The sequence below is a fragment of the Astyanax mexicanus genome, chromosome 10 (genome assembly GCF_023375975.1).
Source record: "Astyanax mexicanus isolate ESR-SI-001 chromosome 10, AstMex3_surface, whole genome shotgun sequence".
In the NCBI taxonomy this organism is placed as follows: Eukaryota; Metazoa; Chordata; class Actinopteri; order Characiformes; family Acestrorhamphidae; genus Astyanax; species Astyanax mexicanus.
The window spans coordinates 48,618,361-48,641,614 of NC_064417.1; the positions used below are offsets into that span (position 1 = coordinate 48,618,361).

At 35.9% G+C, this 23,254-nt stretch overlaps 1 protein-coding gene across 10 annotated transcripts in view; it reads right to left on the bottom strand.

Annotated features, from left to right (window-relative positions):
• Positions 1 to 723: 723 nt before the first annotated feature.
• Positions 724 to 23,254, bottom strand: part of septin6 (septin 6) — a 38,342-nt gene continuing 15,811 nt past the window's right edge. The window contains exons 5-12 of one of the 10 annotated variants that reach the window (XR_007441031.1): positions 21,271 to 21,432; positions 18,331 to 18,427; positions 15,650 to 15,818; positions 15,320 to 15,452; positions 14,136 to 14,326; positions 12,786 to 12,842; positions 12,422 to 12,469; positions 724 to 2,984 (exon numbers count right to left, since the gene is read on the bottom strand). Coding sequence is in view for 6 of the 10 variants with exons in the window: in XM_007254421.4 (XP_007254483.2) it covers positions 5,262 to 5,286; positions 14,136 to 14,326; positions 15,320 to 15,452; positions 15,650 to 15,818; positions 18,331 to 18,427; positions 21,271 to 21,432 (777 nt within the window). In the remaining 4 variants the exon portion in view is untranslated. Of the gene's footprint in view, positions 2,985 to 5,111; positions 5,152 to 5,223; positions 5,287 to 6,849; positions 8,397 to 12,421; positions 12,470 to 12,785; positions 12,843 to 14,135; positions 14,327 to 15,319; positions 15,453 to 15,649; positions 15,819 to 18,330; positions 18,428 to 21,270; positions 21,433 to 23,254 lie in introns of those variants that run through there. The other 9 variants (XR_455196.4, XR_007441030.1, XM_007254421.4 and 6 more) reach the window with 9 other exon arrangements.

The window sequence follows — 23,254 nt, forward strand, 5'->3', positions numbered from 1 at the left end:
ATTTAAGTAATTTTTGCGTGGTATTGAGAGCGTAACCATGGAGAGAGATGCTCATTTCAGACCACAGGGTTTCGCACGCTGCTGTTTTTCAATTATGATAAACATTAGGCTTTTGTTTGGGCAAATTTTTATTCTGTCATACACATAGGCCTAATCAATACATAACAGCACTCATATATAATTTTTTGAATAATTTTGTCTTTTCTATTTTGTCCATTTTTTTAGTTTGTAATTGTAATAGCAATTGTGGCTGACAATTTATAGGTATGACTAGCTAAAAACTATTAAAACCATACCAAAGTATGATGTTAAAGTATTAGCATAACCTGTGTTGCACGAGCAATATTACAATTAGATAGATTTTAATGTCTTGCATAAAATAGTTTGGTTACATATTTTAAGCAAAATATTTAACAGAGAAATTAAATACAGAGTAAAAACAGAAAACAGCCATTAACCTTATATAGAAATTAAACTATACTAAAATATTTACTTAGTGTTTAAAGATCACTACTGTCTATTTTCTATTTCTAATTTCTATTTGTGCTGTAGATGTGACTGTTGGTTCCGGTCAGCACCACCAAATTTCAATAAAATCAGTAAATTTCTCATAAATATATCATTACACACTGAACCACATGCAAACATGTAGAAATAACATGCAATTTCACTTTAATATATTTAATATGGATAAGGAACTTAAAATTAAAACACCAAACCAAACTGTTTCACTGTAGTTTTATTGAAAATGTACACCAATGAAATTTTACTACAATTAAATATTTCATAACATTTGTGTTATGACTGGGGCTGGGGGAGCGGACAATGAAAGGCAAGTATGGAAGATACTAGAAAAATGGATCTTACAGTTTTGATGTCGTACACAGAGAAAACAGTCACGTCCCAACAATATTATTTTTCATTAAGACACATCTCTACTTCAATACACAAAATAGATCCTTATAAATTATATTTATATATATGGATGAATATCTGTATCTGCCAATTGACGCATTTAGAACAAAACTGCCAAAAGACTTTGCGTCATGTTTGGCAAAATTTGTTGAAATTCATCAAGCAGATAGACCTGCACATGTACCTGAAATAAATACACAAGAAAAAAACAAGCCGATATAGAATGCATTTTAACACTTCAAAAAGGCTTCCAAATAAATTTATATAAAACAAACATGAAAAAATAACATGCAAAGGGCAGATCCAGCAATTAGGCAGAAATAATAGATTTAAATAAAACGGGGGGATAGGGGGGAATATGATGTAGATGGCCTTTATAGGACACAGTATCAATACTGTTAGGACTCGTCAGCCTTTAATTAGGCCAGGCTTAAATAACTGTACATTACAAACGAACTTTTTAATCAGGTTTAATCACATTGTTTCAGGATAAAGAACCCATTAAACTGAAGATAAAGATGTACTGTGTATCAACCAACAGAAGATTTCTTTGGGTCGTCTTTATTTCTCACAGCCAGAGCGTCGACATTTTTAACTAGTAGAAAATAGAAGCTGCCTGTCCTCAAATTCTGCAGCCAGACAATAAACCTGGATTAAAATGTATTTTTATCACTGCTGCACAGCCATTTAATCCAAAACTTGGGCTTAATATACTGTAAATCTCAGAGACTAACCAATAATAGGCCTGTCACAATAACCACTAATTTATGGACAATATATTATTAAAAATAGTCAATATTATTGTCAAGATTTATTTATTTATGACAGATTTTGCTGATGATATAATGATAAATACATGGCATAATAATGCAAATTGCCCACCTTTTTAAAGAGCATTAAGATTGAGTAATAAATGAACAATAATATATACTTAAACACAAGCAATTAGAATATTAAAAATGTTTCTGTAGCCTATATAAATAAATCATACATAAAATAGACCCACCATTTCTATCTTATCAACCATCAACAACATACATAATATGCAATTTTAATACAGGGATCTCTTTTCATGGGTAAAATATTGAGCTTAAAAAATATTGAAATCACGTCTAAACAGTATATTGTACGATAATTAAATAATGCAATTATTGTGACAGGCCTAAACAACAGTGTTTTTAGTAATTAGTACTCTTGTTTTGTACAGTCGTATGCAAAAGAGAGGACCTTATTCAAATTACATGAGTGAAAAAGTGAAAAGTGAAACTTACCAATGTATTAATCACTTTTGGAAAACATTATAAAATAATACATAACATATGCAATATATATACGTATATAGGCCAAATACTGTGTTTTTTCCAGTATGCAAAATATATTTAATTATTACTTTCACTTTTACAAATTGTAACACATCACAAGACATGTAATTTGACCAAGGGTGCACAAACCTTTGCAAACGACTGTAACTGTTCATCATCTGCACAGCTGCTCTATTTTTTAGCTGTTTATATTTTGTGAGGACACGTCACATGCATCCGCACAAGAAATAAAAATGAGAAATTAAGAATCAGATTCTTGTGTGAATGCATGCAAAAGTCTGGGGCCTAAATTAAACTAAATATGCATTACAATGTAGCATACGTATATATCGTACATATGTCACCATGTATAAAAAACAATGTTGTTTTCACAAGAATTAAAGAATTAAAAAGTCTTTTTAGGTCTCTTTCATGCTCATCCTTTTCTCTCCCAGAACTTTGGTTCCGGGGTCTTTCACAAAATCAGTAAAAAATATTAGTGTGGGACTTGGCATAGTAGCTTGGCATGCCGTAATTAGGAAAGAGAGTTAATGCTTATTGCGTAAAACGCCATGTGAAGCCCACATAAGGCCCTGTTTGACTGAGCAGACAGCATGGAGGTTTTTTGAAACGTAAAATAATGATTAAAAAAATGAAAATAAAAAGTCTGGCAGAGTGAGAGACAGGGAGAGGAAAATAGGTGCTTTAGTTGTCGTGGAATCTGCGGTCCCCTCTTCAGACAGACGGCCAAGACAGATTTAAAAGAAGCTAGAGAAACAGAGAGAGAGGGAGGGAGAGAGAGAGAGAGAGAGAAAAAGAGAGAAGGGGACACAAACACAGGTTAGAAGAAGTGTCGAGCAGCCAGAGAGAGAGAGAGAGCAAAAGCTACCAATAGGAGGGCAAGGCTTACATCACACACATCAATCAGAAATCCTCAGATTTTTGACTTCAGGCAGCCAGAAAGCATTCTACTGAAAATGTGCTCAATATGTGTCGCCATGTTCACAAGCATCAGCGCAAGTGTTTTCACACTTGTTAAGAATTTACAGCAGCTAAAAACTCGCATGCTAGTGCCATGGACCTGGAACAGACACAGGAGAGTGATGCAGTCTCTAGTAGTATGGATGACAGTGTGGGCCCTTGAAAACTTAAATAATTAAGTGAATTTTGATTCCAATCTGGCTGTTCACCTGGCTGCTTAATTCAGTTTTTTTTTCAAGTAACACACAAAACAAAATCTCCTTATACTGGTACAAGTGATTTACAAAAGTAAAAATGAACTGCTTTTCACTGAAAAAAAAAATAAAAACATTTATTAAACATATTTTTTTTTCCTTTTGGGAGAAATCAGATCTTCAATCTATTTTGTTGTTTGGACAAAAAACATTTTTCCCTGAAAACCCGAAGTGTGCTTTAGTTTGTTTTTAGGCACTTAAAATAAAAAATAAAATTACTTACAATAATTATAATAACTAGTTTTCCAGTAACACTTTACAATAAGGGTAAAAAAAAAACACTGTATGGCCAAAAATAATTAAAATCCATTAATTTCAAATGTTGCTGAACCTACAGCTCAACCACAGGCTTGTACGGTAGGCACTAGGCAAGATGATTGTATCACTTCAGCCGCCTCTCTTCTTACCTTAATGATCAAACACTCGAACAGTGTAAATCTGGACTCATTAGACATTCACATGATCTTTTGCCATTGCTCCAGAGTACGATCTTTATGCTCCCTAGCAAACTGAAGCTGTTTTTCCTGGTTAGCCTCACTGATGAGTTGTTTTCTTAAAGCTACACAGCTGTTTATCCCAATCTCTTCACATTGTGCATGTGGAAATGCTCTTACTTTCACTATTAAACAGTCCTAGTGTTGTTTTTATATATGTTTACATATACAAAAAATGGTAACATATTTTTGTATTAAATATTACAAATTTTTGATGCTTAAAGGAGGTAGTAAACCGGTTGTATACTGCTGTGGCCGGTGTTGTGACAAGTAGCTATGGTTAGAGAACCTTCGCTGAAGCTGAGTGCTTACTTGCTAAGGGGTAATTTAGCCCGCTTGTCATCCGTTTTAGGGATTTCTTTGGGCTCTAATCTGTCTACATTTTTAAACTCACTGAGCTTTGTAGACAGATGTCAAAGCCTTTCAGGCTATGTAGAAGATGCTTTTATTAAATCAGGTCATCTGCTAGCTTCTATGGCTGCAGCACACAGTTTACCTGCTACTATGTTCTATACCTGGCAACCTGAAGTGTGGAAATGGGACTGAGGGAAGCGCAGTGGGCAGGTTCAGAGACCAAGTCCATACAGATTACTACAATGTACCACACAGTTCAAATAGGAAATGACTGGCTGAAGCCCTGCTGCCAGGAGATGACAGTACTTTAACTTTTTTAATATATGATAATACACCCTGCTCATTTTATGAGTTCTAACAGAAAAAAGAATGTTGTTAATAATATAGAATTGACACACTGAGACATTCTGTTATATATACTGTTAATTAATATACCCTTATTGTAAAGTGTTACTGTTTTTTCATTGGATGGGCTCATCTAAGTTTTCCCTGAAGAGGCAAAACATTAAAAACGTTAAAAATAAAAGCATATTAGTCACACAAGCAGTGTTACAAGCAGTACACTGAAATTAAGCACAGCCTGAAGCAGGTAACATTTAGTAGCACACTAACTAATCCTCGTTAGTACAATTCGTTGTAAAAAAAAAAAAAAATAATAATAATAATAATAATGTAGGCCTCTATCAAAACACGTCCCCCCCCCACCTCCCACACACCCCTCGGGCTGGGATCCACACTGTCTCCCCATGGCCTCGGGGGCATCGCATAACCCAAAAAGTCATGGTCTGGTCCCTCAGCAAAGCTGTGAGGGTGGGGAGGCGAGGGCACTACTCAGTGCAGAGCCAGGGATTACTGCAAAGGAAAGTAAATACACACACAGCAGTGAGCAGGGAGGCCGAACCAAGCCGCAGCACACAGACCCACCAGAGAACCCAGCCTGGCCCAAAATAATCAACGACACTTCAGCACTGCTCGCACCCATCATTCCTAAAATGCAAAAGGCCAAAACATACAGACACACCGGCTAAGTGCCTCCGATCAATATAGTAAAACACGCAGTGCTGTACTCAAGAGCCACACACCCATCTCTTTTATCCTTTAAAAAAAGGTTATTATGATTTCTATAAGATTTGACTGATTGAAACATTCTTATTACCAATAAATGTTATGCCCAAAGCACTTTTAATTCATATACGGTGTGGATTTACTATTAAAAACAGCAAAATGCTGAAGAAATCTGCATTATCAATTTCCTCAGCTTAAAACACACTGTATTTTTGTGCAACATACTGGAATCATGTTTCACAGAAGTCAGTATATTCTGATATATATTTAGTTCCCACAAAGTTGTATTAAGCAGAGCAAAATATGCTGTTTCATAAACATATTTTTTTATAGAAACCCCAAAGAGAAATAACTGCATTTGCATTTTAGTGAAAGAAAACCAACACCAAACACAACCAAAGTAATTTTCTCTCCAACAGATATATGTAAATTAAACCACACCCATTAAAAAGGGTTGTTCATTAATGGCATTAGTTAGAGATAGAATATATGTATATATGTATAAGTAAAGTAGCAGTCAAAAGTTTGGACAAAGATTCTCATTCAATGTTTTTACATTTTTCCTACATTGTAAATTGAAGTCATCCAGGCAGTGAAGGAAGACAAAAGAAACCAAAAGACAAAAGAAATTCTGTTAACCTTTCTGAGGTTTCTGAGGCTGGTAAGTCTGATGAACTTTAAAACAATGAAAAAACACTGAATATAAGGAGTGTCCAAACTTTTCACTGGTACTGTATATATGATATCAGCGCTCCTATTAGAGTAATATTCCCACAGGTTTCATCACAATTAAAGCCTCCTAAAAGGGGTACATCACTTTAGCGATGTAATATAAAGCCATATTTCTCTAATCCATGGTCCTGGAGGTCCAAAACCCCTAACTTTACAGTGTTAAAGTGGGTCAGTTCAAACAGGAAAGCACTAAAATGTGCAGGGTGATGAGCATTTTCAACATGTTAATTTGCTTATTAATATGGCAAATTACATGAAACAGCTTAAGGTCGTAAAAAATGCATCTGTAGAGCTGTAAACTATCTGTATTAAGGAATTTCAGTTAATAAGTTGGTCCTTGTATTGATGTTTTCTTCTCCATATGCTGCACTGAGGGAGCATAGAGATAGATTGTTGTCAATATGAGATATTGTTTAATCTGCAGAAAGTGAACTTTTTTAGACCAAACTTAACACATCTCATTCTGCTAATCCAGTACTTGTAATTGGTAATTAGATGGATAAGACTGGGCTCAATAGGGTGTAAAAGCCTGCAGGAAAGTAAATCTCCAGGAAGCACTGTTTGTGACCACTGCACTAGACAGAATAAATATAGTATATAACACAGTATATAACATATAATATACTCTATCATATAATCAATGATCTAATACAGAAGCATATTTATGAAAGATGCACACAAATGAGATGCAGCAACAATGAGGAATCTGCTGTATGATAGTCATACACAATGATTTTGCCCACAGTTTAAATATTTGGTGAAAATTGCGCTTTATTTGTTTTTTTAAAAGACGTTTTTGTACACTGACACAAGTGCAATATTGGTCCCTTGGCGTATTTTTTTGGCCTAGAATATTCTAAGTACAAAATTAAGATTTTTATATCAGTTTAGAAAAGAAGCAGAAGGAATGTATAAGGTGCCGACATTCAGTTAAAAAAGTGATACAGCAAAAAGCTTGTTCTAAAACACCTAATACAAGCGTGCTCATGGCATGTATATATTTATATATAAAAAAAAAAAGACATTGAGGTATGGCTGTAGATGACCAGAGAACATTCATTATGGCATGCATCAGGATAAAATGAAACCAAACACGGCATGCCAAACTCAGAACTACTCAAATACTGGAGGTGTGCATGAGTCATGCTGATAGACAGGTAAATTAATCATTTTAACATGGGATTAGCTTTATCTAGGGGAGGAGGTAATTTATGAGAGGATAAGAAATATCTAGATAAATGACTGAGATGGGAGCAGCTACTCGATTTAGGCACTGCAGTCAGCTTTAAACAAATGTGATGAAAAACAATGTTATAAAATTTTTTGTTTGATTAAATTAGCAGCTACTTGTTCAGAACTCTTCTTAGCCAAAAGATAAACAATGCTAAGTGAAGATAAGTGTCTCCTTAGGTAACTCCATACTTAAGAAAAGCTGTAAAAACCCTTTCAACTTTGCAAAGAATTAAGTTAACACAAGGTAAAAGGCTCTGGAATCTGCCTCTAATTTCGTTACTGATGCAGCAGTTTTCAGCCCATAAAAATGATTGACATGACGCTTTCAAACTATTGTAGTACATACACAGTGTTTTAATAATTACTTTACTCCACCTCTCCAGATAAAACTAATCCCATACCAACAGGGTTTAAAATGAATTCATTCTATAGCCAAGCATGAGCTGAGAAAATGTAAAGTAAATGGTGTGAAGTGAGGCACACCTCCAGTGTGATAGTAGTCTGGGGGATGGTCTCGCTGTTTGGAAAGGCATTCCAACCAGCGAAGAAATCACAGATGGCGATCACAGAACAGCGCTCTGTGAATGCCAAACCATGCCCAGCTGATGCCAGTCTCATTTTAGCCTGCTACTCCTCCTCCTACCACAGTAACAGTAAGTAGTCTCACTCGTCAATGTTAGCAAATAGCAAACACTAGTCATGCAGAACAGAACAGAACATCCTTATTATCATCATCATTATCATCTTCATATTCATCTTCAATACAGAAGCAAAAACAGGTGAATAAAAAGAACAAAAGAGGAGAAACACTGGCTCTTAAAAACAAACACACAGAAACAAATATCAATGAAGTTGAGTTGAGCTGAGTTATGGTAACAGAATGCATTTGAGTCAAGTAATCCATTCACATTACAGTCCCCTCTTCAGCGTGGTTATGTGTGTGTGAGGCGAGTGAGGGGAGGAGTAAGAGGGGAGGGGGCGGAGCAGCATGGCTCAGGAGCACTGAGGGGGGCAGAACTCATTCACAGCTGGCAGGGGAGGGGGGCACTTTCTACAGGAATCCTGAACTGGAAACGAGAGAAAAGGAGGATTATTGTACTTCCTCTACTGCTCACATTCACATTTACACAAGGAGACTTTTGAACAGATAGTAAGTTAGTGTGTTAGTTGAAGTTGATACATAGTAGTGTGCAGAGAAAGTCCTCAGAAAAAAAATATATTTAATATTATATTTACTTAAGCAATTCGCTTGTATTTATTATATAGAATAAGTAAAATTTCATAATGCATTAGGGGTTGATTTAGCCTAGTTCTAGAGTATATTTTCCTGTACAAAAAGTACATGCTGCTTAGTCCAAGACTAGGCTTAATCCTTATAACCTTCTCTATTTTACCTTCAATCCTACTGTTTTTATATGCAACTTTGTTATTTGGCATTTGGACATTTTAATCACCTTATATATTATACACTGTAAAAAAAATCCATCAGCAAAAACTAGACAAAATATAATCACTGTTTGAAGAAAAAAAAACTGCCCATAAATGTTTCAACCTAAAAAAAAAAACTATTTCCAGTTCTCTAGTGAAACTTGAAAAAAAAAACATAATGTCTTAAAAATAAGAGGCAACCAAACCAGTGATCATTTATCAAAAAAAAAGAAAACTAATAAAATCAATCAATCAATTAATTTTCAAAATACATATACTAAAAAATTCTTAATATCAAAAACAGCAGAGTTTTGACCACTTTTTATGGCTTATGTTTTTGTGTTAATAATAAATATAGATTTTCTATTGTTTTACAGCTTCAAAGAGAAATTATTTTAAATCATTTTGTTATATTGTTTTTCACACTACCGATTATGTTGATGTTGAAAGAGGTTATGAGATATGGGAAGCCAATACACATAACCTTAAATTTAGAGGGAAGAAATTGGTTATTTAAATTATGTATGAAGTAAGAAGCAGCTGTAAATGAGCACAAATGTCAGCTGAATTCTCTATTTTATGTTCAGTCCTACTGTTTATCATCTACTTTGTTTATATGCAATTATGTTTTTTGGCATTTGAGCATTTTAATCACCTAGGCCTGTCACAATAATTGCAATATCGATTTATCTTACAATAAATAAACATATAAATAATCAATAATTTTGATAATCGTGATACCGTCTATTGTGTTTAGTTTGTATGTTTGTTCACATATATAACAGTGAACAGTATTTTAGCCAGTCATGCTTCAACAACTGTGACGCCATACACACAGTGTGGACTAAAGTAGGTAAAGAAATAAGTATATAATTCCCTAACTAATTAAAATAAATGATTAAATAAATGTTTTTTTTTTTATCCTATTTAGTTATGATTATGTCAGTGGCATTTAAGTCTTAAAATTACAAAAATATCGTTTATCGCAATAATTTCTGGGACAATATATCGTCCACAAAAAATTCTAATCGTAAGAGGCCTATAATCATCTTATATATTTATACACGTCAAAAAAAAACCATTTACAAAAAATATACAAAAGACATGTAAATTTTGTTTTTGCTTTGAGATTGTTTATGCTAAACAAAAAAAAAAATCATCTGCCAGTGAGTAGGCACATTTTTATTAGTACGATTTCTTAAAATAAGCTCAGAATTAATAATATAAAACTTAAATTTGGACACAAGAATCAGAATACCTTAGCCAGTGACTGTTTGTGCTTATTTTGAGTTCAAATTGCTAAAATAAGGTAAAAATAGTAATTAAAATCATGATTAGGATCATTATTCCTAAAATAAGCAAAATGATCTTACTCTTACAAAAAATCTTATCAGAGAAGAAAATAATAGTTATAGCTTTAAAATTAGATCATTACACTTTTGCATTGTAGCCATTTTGTGCTTTACAAAATCTCTTAAATATGGTAAAATGTCTGCTTTCCACATAATATTCTGCTCCAGTTCTACTTCCACGCCACACAATCAGCTTAGAAACAGCACCAGCCGCTCCACTGTTTCTCACAGCAGTTGATCAGTATGAGGAACTGAAGCCGGACACATGTATCATTATGTATAACTGGGTGTGTGGCAGGGCTGGAAAGCTTGACCTTACAGCCAGACCAACAAAAGCATTATTTCAGTGGCAAGAGGAGAGTGCTGGAGCAGTGTGATCCAGCTGCTGGGGGGTGGAGGGGGGGGGGGGGGGGGGATAAAGAGCTCTTTGTGTGAGGAGCTGTGGAGGGACGAGGAGCAGCAACAGAAGACTATTATGGATTTGGGGGGCAGATGGGAAAACGCATCAAATAGGGTCAGTAATGCACTACAGACAGGCTGTGCTGCCAGGGTCAGTATTTACATTTGCACTACTTCTACCAGAGTGCATAGTTATACTTTGGTAGGGTAAGTGCCAAAAGTATTCGCTTATCCATCCAAATCATTGAACTCAGGTTTCCTGAATCACTTCTATGGCCACAGATGTATAATAATAAAAGCAGCAGCTAGTCATGCAGACTGCTTCTACAAACATTAGTGAAAGAATGGGATCGTTATGTGGTGAGACCATGATTTATCTAAAAATGAATCAATTTCCTTAACATACGTCTTCTCAGTAGTAACATTTAAAAATAAAATTTATGTTTGCATTACATATTGTTTTTTTTTTCTATAATTTGTCACAGTTGGCTTCTTAACTGTACTTTTCAGACATATTTTTCCTGTAAATTGCATTAGATTAATCAAATTAATATCATACTGTATTAAATATTAACATTTTTGACAGAAATTAGTTACTTAGTTATTATAGGTGTCACATCATTGACCCTCTTAGAATTAGAGTAGATCACTAAATAATTAATAGTCAGTGAGCAATGCTGTCTTTGGTACTCAATTACTACTATAATAACTTATTAAACTCTAAAAAAACATTAAATAACTCCATGAGAAATTTCTCCTGAAAAAACAATGCTAATAATAATAAAAATAACAATAACAATAATAAGATAATAATAGGTAAAAACACCTAAACTTTGTCTATTTTTGCTAACATTTTTGTATTCTGTGGGGAAGATGTAAATATTTGTTTGAAATACAGGCTGCTGAAGTGTGTTTTACTCTCTATGGAGGTGGGCTAATCAACAAAATTTTGCACTATCATCGTGTTTCACTACACATTAAGACCATTTCACACTGGACTACTCCTTTAAAACACCAAATAATTTACGGATCATTCACACTAAATGCTCTTTTTATATAATCGGTCAAGCTAGATTTTAGGCTTAAGTTATCTGGCTAAACTAAGAAATGCATCTTTGTGAAATAACCCCTTATGGTCCAACCAACCTCTATGTTTATGAGCATTGAGTCTATACCAGTGTTTCTCAATCCAGGTCCTGGTACCCCCCACTGTCCTGCACATGTCTGAGGTTTCCTTGAGCTTTAACACACACACTGTATCTCAAAAAAAAGCTTGTTTATGAGCTGATTAGTTAAATCAGGTGTTTTGGGAGCAGGAAACAAAATCTGTTTCTATATTAGCCATAGCTCTTCATGATCAATTATGTGCTCATCACTTTTTCACACAAATAAATTAGTACATGTTTCTAGATTATCTATATCTCTCCATTATGTGCCCATCACATTTTTACATACACAAATTAGTACCGGTTACATAAGCTTTAGCTCCACATTATTTATTTGTATTGTTGTTCTGTTTGTTATTTGTTTGTGGGGACGGGTTCCTCTGACTGAGTCTTGGTTCCTCCTAAGGTTTCTTTCTTTTAATGTAAGAGTTTTTTCTTGCCACTATTGTCACTATAATAATTGACATCTCTGTGGTGCTGCTCATAAAAGGCGTGGACCTGTTTGTTTTCTATAAAACATTTGTTTTAAAAAGCGCTATATACATTTAACTGAATTGAAACTCACAGGATGTGCGGGGCAGGGTCATAAGGGTCAGGATTGAGAATTACTGCTCTATACAATCTAATTCACTAGTTCAGCTAAATTCATCTACTAAACACAATTTTTAATACACATTCTAACACATTCTCTTCACTATTTCACAGCTTTATAAGCTTTATATGTGCTTCAGTGTTTAGGAGCCTTACCAGCATAAGGTGTCTCATGCAGCATGCAGCAAGCAGACGAAGAGTTAACTGGAAAACAACACGGATTTAACACACAGAACATGCACAGGCCACACGCAATAAAACGCCATACATGCCATGCTCTGCCTGGTTACTGAGGAGAACTGTGTGGACGCAGGGACACGCCCCTGTCCAATCTCACGCGGTGAGTGGTGTTTCGTCAGTAAGGTGAATATGAAAATGTATGAAATGGACTGAAATGGAATGGGTTTCTAAGCACAGTGAGCAGCTGTGTGTGAAAACCTGTGAACAGCTCAAGGAGCAAAAAAGCCAGTGAGGGAAACGAGAGAAAGTAAAATAAATAAATAAATCAATAAATATAAACCTTCTCAGTGCAAGTGTCTTCCTTCTGTATCATGGTCTGGTGAGGAGGCCAAATCAGCTTGAATACACAACCATGAGTGATTACCAACAAAACAGGGATAGTGTTCAATTTAGATTTCTGTATTCATCAGACTAGGCCTTAATCTGGACCTCAATCTGCACCTTTTTTACAATTCATTCTATTTAGAGCAAGGGAGTCAAATGTACAAAACAATAGCCAATCAGTGTCAGTGCTGTAACACAGATATACTGAATTAATGTGTGTGTTCATGTTTGTGTGCAAGTTATAATTTAATAACTATCTAATATATACCTAGATTAACCATATCTCTATTTTGGGAGAAATCAGTTATTTTCTTTACTTTTGTAAATGATTTTTTTTATTTAATTTAAGTGCCTTTAAGAATGAGGAAATATGAATCCAAATATAGCACAGTTTAGTTGAGTAAAAAGCTATCCACATAATTAAAAAAGAAAGAATAAATGATTTCTCCCAAAACTTTGAAATGGTTGATACTATATTTTATATATGTATAGTCATTAATTAAAGTACAGAGAAAACTAAACTATTATTAAAATAGTATTAAACATCCTTCAATAACAAAACATAAAATCACCAGTGTATACCAGTCTAAAAATGAACCTGAGAGACACAGAACAACATAAACTCTACTCTGTTATTTAACAAAAAAAAAAACAAGATAATTATTATTATCAATATAAAAAAATCAGTGTTTAGGCCAGTAGCAACTATTACTGCTTCATATGCATCTGATTTTGCATAAACTATGTAAAATGTATGCACATCTATTCTTAAATAACAAAAACTAGCATTTATTGTAGTCTTTGCTAAGTTCAGAGTGTATAAACTTATTAACTAGTCATAAGCAAGAAGTAGCAACTATTAATGCTAATTAATGCTAATTTAAATTTGTATTTTTAGTAGCCTTTGCAGAGTCTAATGTGCAAACACTTACATGTAACAGTTGTTTGGGCTAATTTCTAATGTCTAATGCATTATCAAAACTATACTAAAGCTATAAAATCTATTTTTTTTATTTTAATAGTGTTTAAAAGAGTTGTATGACAATAATGATTCGTGATTTATGGTTCCAATTTAAGCCGTGCTTTAGGGAGAGCTCTGAATCAGTATCAGTATCTTTGGTGATGGTGACACATTTAATTCTTCCCACCCAACATAAATAATTACATCACATTACAGGCAGTTGGTAGTTCAGTAGGCATGGGTTCCTCTGGCCCGTGGGGAATTCTGTGGTTCCGGGATCAGTGGGCAGCTGTTTTCTGAGTGAGGAGAGTTTAGGGCGAGGAGAGGACAGAGGGCGATACTTACTTTTTCCTTTCTTTGTCCCTCTTGAGTGTGGTGGAACCCCCTGCCTGCTGGGCCTGGGACTGCAGGAGCTCAGCCGCGGTCTTCTTCTGCTTGAAGATGTTCAGTTCATCATCCAGAGACTTCTTCTTGTCCTCCAGCTTTTTCTTCTCGTCCTGGTGGAGCTTCTTCAGGCGGTCGAACTTTTCATGCAGCTGTGTGAAGAGTACAGAGTCAGTAGACATTCATTAAATATTAAAGTTTCCAGACAAATAAATTCAAATAATCTAATAATCTGGTAATAATTCAAGCTGAAGCAGCTTCTTCAGCCAAAACAGGAACTGCTCTACAACAGCTGCTCTGCATCAACCTGTTGAGCAACTTTCTGACAAAACAGCAGCAAACATTTACATTTTACTCTGGTGCTCAATTGTGAAACTGAAGTATTGTGAAAAACACAATGCGTCAGACGGTTTTACTCTATTAACATAAATTTAAGAGAACGGTTTGTATGTTTTTAATACTGTGATATAGACCCAGAACTAAGTGTACAAGGACAAAAGCTTACATTTTATTGTCTAGGACTGGGCTCGAGAAAAAAAAGAAAAAATAATATATAATAAAGATAATCTTTAACTATACGAGTAATTCTTAATTATGATGTTTAGTTCTTACACAACAACTATAGTTTTTTTTATTGTAAACAGACAGCAACATTTAAAAATGATACACAAGCTACTGTTTTCTTTGCATTTCTTTTAATTATTTATTTATTTATTTATTTTACGAATAGTAAGCAGCTCCTTTTAACCTTTCATGCAGATTTTACATTAAACACAGTGCAACATTAACCTTCTTTATAGGTTTCAATGATTCTAGGATTAAAGGAGACTGTGGAACAAAATTGTAATCTCATGGTCCTGTTACACCCAAAGAGCAATTGTTAAAATAAGATAAACATAAGATAAAATAAAATAAATAGAATAAAACAAAATAAATAGAATAAAATAAGAAAATATCAAAATGTACAAAAGAAAGTAGTTTCAGACTGAAGAAATATGTATACTGAGATTACCTCTGACAGCTTCTATATGTAAAGATAATCGTTTTTTAATAACACATTAAAACAGTTATACGATTAATCAGATTCCTTTTCCTTTTGTTAATCAAATCCAGTCGAAGTTAAAGAAACTAAAAAACACACTTACCTCCTTTTCCGCCTCCTTAAGCTCGGCCTCCTTCTCCTTCACTCTTTGGACGAACATCTGCCTCATCTCCTCCTCCTTCTTCTGCAGTTCTCCCATGAACTCGTTCCTCTTGGCCTCATACGTCTCCTGCAGACTGTAGCCCATAAGAAAAGGAACAGAGTGAATGTATGTACTGCTAATCTAATAAATTAGTAATAAGTAATGTACTGATATCTTCATTTTAAACAATAAACTAATACATAACATGGCTACATCACATCAAATGCAGCAATAAACCCTGTCAGATCCTCCTGGCAGTTACTATAATAAATTAACAGACTCTTTCCCCACCTGAAAGGCTTGCTGTCGGGGTCCGTGTCTTTAAAGCCCATCTCCTCCAGTTTGCAGCGGCGGTAGAGCTCATAGTGGCGCGTGTGGGTTTGCTCCCTAAGATCCTCCATGTTCACCCGGATCAGCATCTCTCTCAGCTTCACAAAATCACAGTGGTTCTCATTCTCAACTGAAAAAATAATTAAAACATATTTTCACATTAAAACTCATCATTAACTGAACTAGGGCTGCACACACAAAAGTATATATTTCCCAAACTATGATTAATTCAACTTTAGTTGTCTTTAAAAGGGTTTTAATGCTTTGGTGTGCTATTATATTATCATCTGTAGCATTTTATGGTCTTAAAATGAAAATAATAGTTATTCGCAATAATTTCTGGGATGATCTATCATCCATAAAAAATGTTAATGTGACACGCCTAGGGGCTGCACAATTTATAATTTTAGCATCGTTATTGCAATATGAGCACATGCAATCACGAGATAAGCCAATTTCGAGGTGAATGGATTTTTGGGATAGAATACAGATTATTTGGCAATCGAAACTAAGTAAAATTCTAATTAAACAGAATTCATAAACAACAAACAACATGTTCTTTAATAAATAAACAGCATTTTTCAATATTTTTTTTTCATTTATTTAACTTTTTATTTACGTGCACTCCCACCCAAAAGCATTTTTTTTTAGATCAAATTTTATCAACATTTCCACCAACATCTGTTGTTCAACACTGACCTTTTCTTAAAGTAGTAAACTAACTATTCTGTCCAGCAGATGGTGCTCCAAAAAAGCCTCAGTAAATAGGCCATTTTCTGGTGTGTGAGATGACATGGCCTAAAAATGGGCACAAATGATGCTCAGCATTTCTTTAAAAAACTTTTTTTTTTTTTTTTGCAGCTTTTTTCTTTCATCACTTCCCCTGATAGCAGTGCTGAAGGAGGTCTTCACATTCAGACTCATCCCATGACTCACTCTGATATTAAGCTAACACGACATCACATCACCACATCATATTCTCATTTCCTTTCTTTCTCCTTATCCTTACTGCTCCATACTGTACTGATACACACCAACAAACTAGTTCACGAATGCAAAGCATATAAGGTATTTTTCCCGTCTCAATTATAAACATTTTTTTTTTCTCTATATACATTTATGCTTCAAAAATGGCGTCTCATGCAGACATTAAATCCAAAATAAATATATAACTGCACTTTCTTTGCTGGGTCAGCCTCAGCTAAGACTATATTAAGCACTTTCCCACGTGCACAGCCCCACGGCCTTACGAGAGAGAGAGAGAGAGAGAGAGAGAGAGAGAGAGAGATAGCAGATGAGTGTAAGAGAAAGAGAGATAAAGCGAAAGAGATAAAGAGAGAGACAGGGAAATGGAGAGAGAAAAGAGTGGATGAGTAATAAAGAAAGAGACAGACTGCAAGCAAAAGTGAAAAATCTAGAGAGAGCGAGTGATAAAGAGCAATTGATAAGGAATGAAAAAGGGATAGATATATATATGTATGGATAGAGCGAGAGAGTGAAAAAGAGAAAGAAAGAGTGAGATAGAGAGCAAGAGTCAAAGACAGAGCAATAAACCGAGCAAGAGTGAAAGAGGGATAGAGATAAAAAGAGAGTAAAAGAGAAAGAAATGGTGAAAGAGAAAGAGTGAAAGAGTGCGAAAGAGAGAGCAAAAGAGAGAGAAAGAAATCTCCTTCGGGATCAATAAAGTATCTATCTATCTATCTATCTATCTAAGAAGGATAGATATAGAAGAAAGAGGAAGAAAGCGAATGAAAGAGAGAGAGAGAGCAATAAAGTAAAGTGAGCACAAGAGATAGATATCAAGAGATAGCAAGAAAGAATAAGAGATAGAATAAAAGAGAGGGATAGAGCAAAAGAACAAAAGTGAGAAAGAAAGAGCAAGAGTGTGAGAGAGAATAAGAGAGGGCAAAAGTGAGAAAGAAATAAAGCAAGAATGAAAAGAGTGAGAGAGAGAGATAGAGAGCAACAGAGCACAAGTGAGAGTGAAAGACAATAACAGAGAGAGAGAGAGAGAGAGAGAGAGAGAGAGAGAGAGAGAGAAAGCAAGAGTGTAAGAGAGAGAGAGAGAGAGAGAGAGAGACAGACAGACAGAGAGAGACAGACAGAGAGAGAGAGAGAGAGAGAGAGAGAGAGAAAGCAAGAGTGTACGAGAGAGAGAGAGAGAGACAGACAGACAGACAGACAGAGAGAGAGAGAGAGAGAGAGAGAGAGAGAGACAGACAGAGAGAGAGAGAGAGAGACAGACAGAGAGAGAGAGACAATGTCAGCAGTAGCCTGGGGGACGCCACTATGCCACTCAGGCTCCATGTGGTTTGTGCTGCTACGCTCATCACTCGTGCCACCATCACCCCAAACCCACCCCACCCTTCATTCATGCACCATGTGGTTCTACACTCGTCACCCGCGTCCCCACCCCATCCCTCCATTAATACACACAACGCACACACACACACACACACACACACACACAAACAGCTGAAACTGAGTCACGACTCAAACCCAGTGATTTTTATATGTGGACTCTGAGCTCAGACTGGCAGGATGGGAGGAAGAGGATGGGTCTGGACGTCCTGAACTGGGACCAGTGTTTCTACACAACAATCTCGACCTCATTTCCTGTTAAAGACCTGACCCGCTCTTACCCTGAACAGTTCCCCACGGGTACTGCCGCGCTTTCACCATCTTGTTCCCGATCTTCACTTCCTCAGTGCTTCCCACCACTGCGAACGGCAAATGGCCCTGCGGAGAACCACACGCACATCCAAATCACATGCAAATCAGCATCAAATCACTTCTACACTCTGAATTCTGAAACACACACACAGGCTTTTTACAATAACTATTTCTGTCTGGACGATATATTGTCCAAAAAATAACTGCGAGAAATAATATTATTGGAATTTTAAGAACATTTAATGTGACTGATATAATCATAATATATTAGCAGAACAATGCAATAGCAACAAATTATTAATACTATTAAAAAACATTGGAATATGAATATAAAAATATGTTAATATTCTTAGTAAATAAAATAAAAAATAGAGATAATTAAGCATTAATGGCTCCTCCTTGCTAAGTATACAAAATGCAGTGTTTCCTCTAAGATTTCTTTCAGCAACGGTGGCAGGCTCAACAGTTTGAAACAAGTTTTAGATTAAAACTACTGTAGCTATCTGGCAACCCTGGTATCTGAGAGCGGCAATATTCAATGAAGACAGGGAACCAAAAAGAGCCAGGTTTGCATTCTTTATCCCCATTTTTTTATTTATTTTTTACTCGCACACATTAAATGAAATGAAGCATTCAAGTATTTCTTATCCTGCCCTGTAAAAGTTTACTCAGTAATAGTTCTTCACAAATTGGCTGTTTTTAAACTAAAATACAGAAGCTGTACAGTGCTAGGATAGTAACGTTAGTTGATGGATTTAGTGTCATGACACTGTAAATATAATAAGCTATCTAACTTTTATTTTTAAGATTTATTTCTAATTTCTAAATCTCCTATTTTTCTCCCAAATTAGGTAGGCTAATTGTCCCACCCATTTAGTTGCTACTCAGCTGTATACAGTATATGCCCGATCACTAGTGATGCCACAATACAAGCAGGGTGAAGACTAGCACACGCCTCCTCCAACACATGTGAAGTCAGACTCCGCCTCTATTTGAACTGCTGCTGATGCTGTAGCATTGCCGAGTAGCATCACAGCGCACTCTGAGGAAAGCGCAGCGACTCAGTTCTGATACATTAGCTCACAGACACCTTGTGTTGATCGACATCACCCTAGGAGTGTTGAGGGGAAAGAGTGCCATCTACTGTACCCACCCAGAGAGAGCAAGGCCAATTGTGCTCTCTCAGGGCTCTGGCAGCTGAGGGCAAGCAAATGTGGTACTTAGAAGAATCTAAAATAGAAAACATATTCTTATTTGTTTAACTTTTTTTATATGTTCCTATACAGCTTAAATACAGCCTTCAATATAAAATTTACAATTAAAAAATATGTAAGTAGAAAGAAAACATATTGAATAAGAAGAGGTGTGTCCAAACTTTTCAGTAGTACTTTTATAGCAGAAACAGTACAGTGGGTAATATTAATGTCAGCAAAAATTGTATGGAAAGATGAGTTGATAATGTTACTGTAATGAAAACACATTTACCATTTTTTAAAAGTTCATACAGAATATTCTGACAGATTAAACCTGGCGTTTGTGAAACTGAGGAATTTTAAATCAGGATATAAACACTCACGCACGTCTCTTTAGTATTCGTTAACCATTATTTATCACACTGTGATCACAAGATAAATATTTTGGGACAGGAAGGTCACAGCACTCTCACTGCTACTTAAACACAGTATTTCAGAATAAACGCTGTTGGAGAGACGAGGAGGACGAGCAGCTCATGAAGCAGACATAATAACATAACGCCGACACCCCATTAACACAATATTTATCCTTAGGAAGCCCCTCTACACCAGCGGACAGAGATACGAGGTCCCATCCCAGTCTGCGGAAACACTGATGACAGCCTAAACTGCTTTAACTGCACTGATGGTACACCAGTGGTACCAGTCTGGGCAGGACAGTTAGCTTGCCTTCCCAGTGAGAGGCTGAGACCAACGCTGGGTGTGTGAGCCTGTGTGAGGATTAGTGCACTGGGACTTCACTGGCCCAACTGGACTATAATGTTGAGTATCCACATTTGTTTACAGTGTGTGCGTTATAGACACTGTGTGTGTGTGTCTTTCCCACACTTCCTGCAGTGAGAGCACACTCATTACACATTCCTCTCCTTCTGTGCTGCCATTTCCTGACAGCAAGCGCAGTGTAGAGCGCTGGACAGCAGATGGGCTATTTCCAGCTTTAACTGCTTATTACTGTCACATAAAGAGCAAAACCATACAACTGAGCACATAAGCATTACAGCAGACCCGGGACCTGCAGATATAATTCAGATTTCATTCAAACTGAAGGATAACAACACTTAGCTGTGGTTACGTAACTGCGCCTAAAATTAGTCCCAGTTTATATTACATATGCATATCAATTATACATAGATCTGTGTGTACAAATGCCCCGGTTTCAATCTGTGTGTATGTGTGTGTGGTAAAATCAGTCCCATTATTAAAAAAAAATCTGGAATATGCTGGTCAAAATGTGTAAAGTAAATGACACTGTTAGGTATGTACTGAATATTTGGCAACCACAATTAATCAACTGATATGGGGAAAAAAGGGCCAAATATGAGCAAGAATATACAGAATAATTACATTTTTAATTAAATTGCAACCATTTGGGATGTCAAAATGTTCAAATGTTCAATAAGTATTTTTTTATTTCTTGTCATGTAAGTCAAAATTACATTTAGATTATTTAATTTGTTTAATGCAATGACGAAAAAAGGAGGCAAAATGAATGAAAATCTGCCAACAGTTCTATATTTGTTCTGTATTTAGTATTCTGCCTTAATCCAAAACATTTTGTTCAATTTTAGAGCATCTATATATGATGTAATGATCTTCTAGATAAAAAAAAAAAAAAAAGACACCACAAAGTTTTGTTGAGAAAAATCAGCAACTTACGTTCATGGTGGAGTTAATCTCAGCCACGGTCTCATCATCAGTGGGGAACTGGTAGATCTGGACTCCATTGCTGACCAGCTCACTGGTGATCTTGATCTTGAACTTGGCCAGTTCACTCTTTGAGATGGCATCAGACTTTGCTATGATTGGGATGATGTTTACCTGCAGATTAAAGAAGCTGCATTCATGGACAAATCCTTCTGAAAAAGCTGCTTACATTGGCTATAAGAAATATTATTAAAAGGGTATTTCTCAACAACCAAAATGTACACACTTAAATTTGGGTCTTGGTAAGTAACATCCTCTTAAATCTAGTGAAGATAAATAATATTTCCCATGGTTGTAAAAAGTAAAAATACATTTCAAAACAAGAAAACCCATTTCTTAGAATAGAATATACATTGGATACAACTCTACAACTAAAACAAGACAAAATATCTAAAATGATGTACAAATTCACATCCGGGTTGAGTGTTGAATGCACCAACACTCCGGTTGCCAAGTATACTACAGCAGTCAGCCCAAGCTGCATGTGCCAACACTCTGGCTGCTGAGTATAATACAACAGTCTGCCTGAGACATGTACTTACTTTCCAGTTGCTGAGAATAAATCACATTTGGCTCAATTCTGCATGGCCGATTCTAAGTGTCAGCAAATGCCTTTTTTTAAGTAGATGTAGAATTAATTAATTTTGTTTGTCCACTTATGGGATTTTAATCATGTAATATGATTTCTTGGTTTAATATGCTTTATTAAAACCCCCTGTGCTGGCAGTATCAGAAAACTATCCAATTAAGCCTTCAATCATTCATATAACCCAACAATCAACTGTAAACTGTAATCTGTGGACTGATGTTTGTGCTGTTTTTCCATGATTAGCAGGCCTAATTATGGAAAGTTCCCTTACTACATTAGTGCAACATAGCAGAGTGTAAAGTGCAACAGAGCAGAAAGAATCAGCACAGCAGCAGAGCAGCCTGCAGACAGACTGCGGGAGGTAATTATAGGCAGAGTAGAATGAAAAGCTACAGCACAATAAACAGCTCAAACAGCAGAGAGTTCTGCAAAGGGTTAATCGAACATTCAGCCTGCAGGCATGGCTCACACTGTGCTCCAATCCCACACAAAGCCTTCCACCCACACTGCTCACTGCTGCTACTCCAAACAACCTGGACCCTACTCGAGAATTCTCGCTCCATCCCCAAAATAACACACATTCTGAGCATCAGACGCACAAGAACAGCAGTGTGCGCTCACAATCAGCTCTATCAGTCCTGCTAATACTGTTAGTGGAGGCTGCCAGCAGGAACAACAGCTACTCTACTACACACACACTGAGCTACTAGCAGTGAGTGTACACTGTGGTCAACACCCTAGATACACACTTGTGTTAATTATTTCACAATACTTCTGTGTACACTGTAATGTGTGGCTAAGAGCATCCAACTTCCTTTCAGACCCTGTTTTAATGAAGTGTGACAATGTATCAGGAAATGCAAGCTGATGAAACTAATAGTCAGGGTTACAAATGCAAAACTGCTTAGATTAGAAGATCAATAATCACATCAGTTAAGTGATCAGGTCCCACATTCCATGTTGACAACTATAGGTATGAATGGTTCAGCACACATGAAGGAACACTAATAGGACTTCCACCCAAATGTTTGTATTAAGTAGTATAGGGTACTCAATGGTGCTCTAGGGTAGTACAGGGTAGTACAGATAGTGTTGGGTAAGCTAATATAGGGGGGTACAGGAATTCAGGGGTAGTATATACTAGTATAGGGGAGTACTGGGTTGTAGGGTGTGCCATATCGTATCGTACACAATATTATCGCCAACATTTTTGAATATCGTGAATAATATTATACCCTTAAACATCGTGCCATATCACCCATCCCTAATTATCACATCAGGGTACTACTCATTTTTAGCTGTGTTAATCAAAAGAATAATTCAAACTGTTCCCATTTCCCATTATAT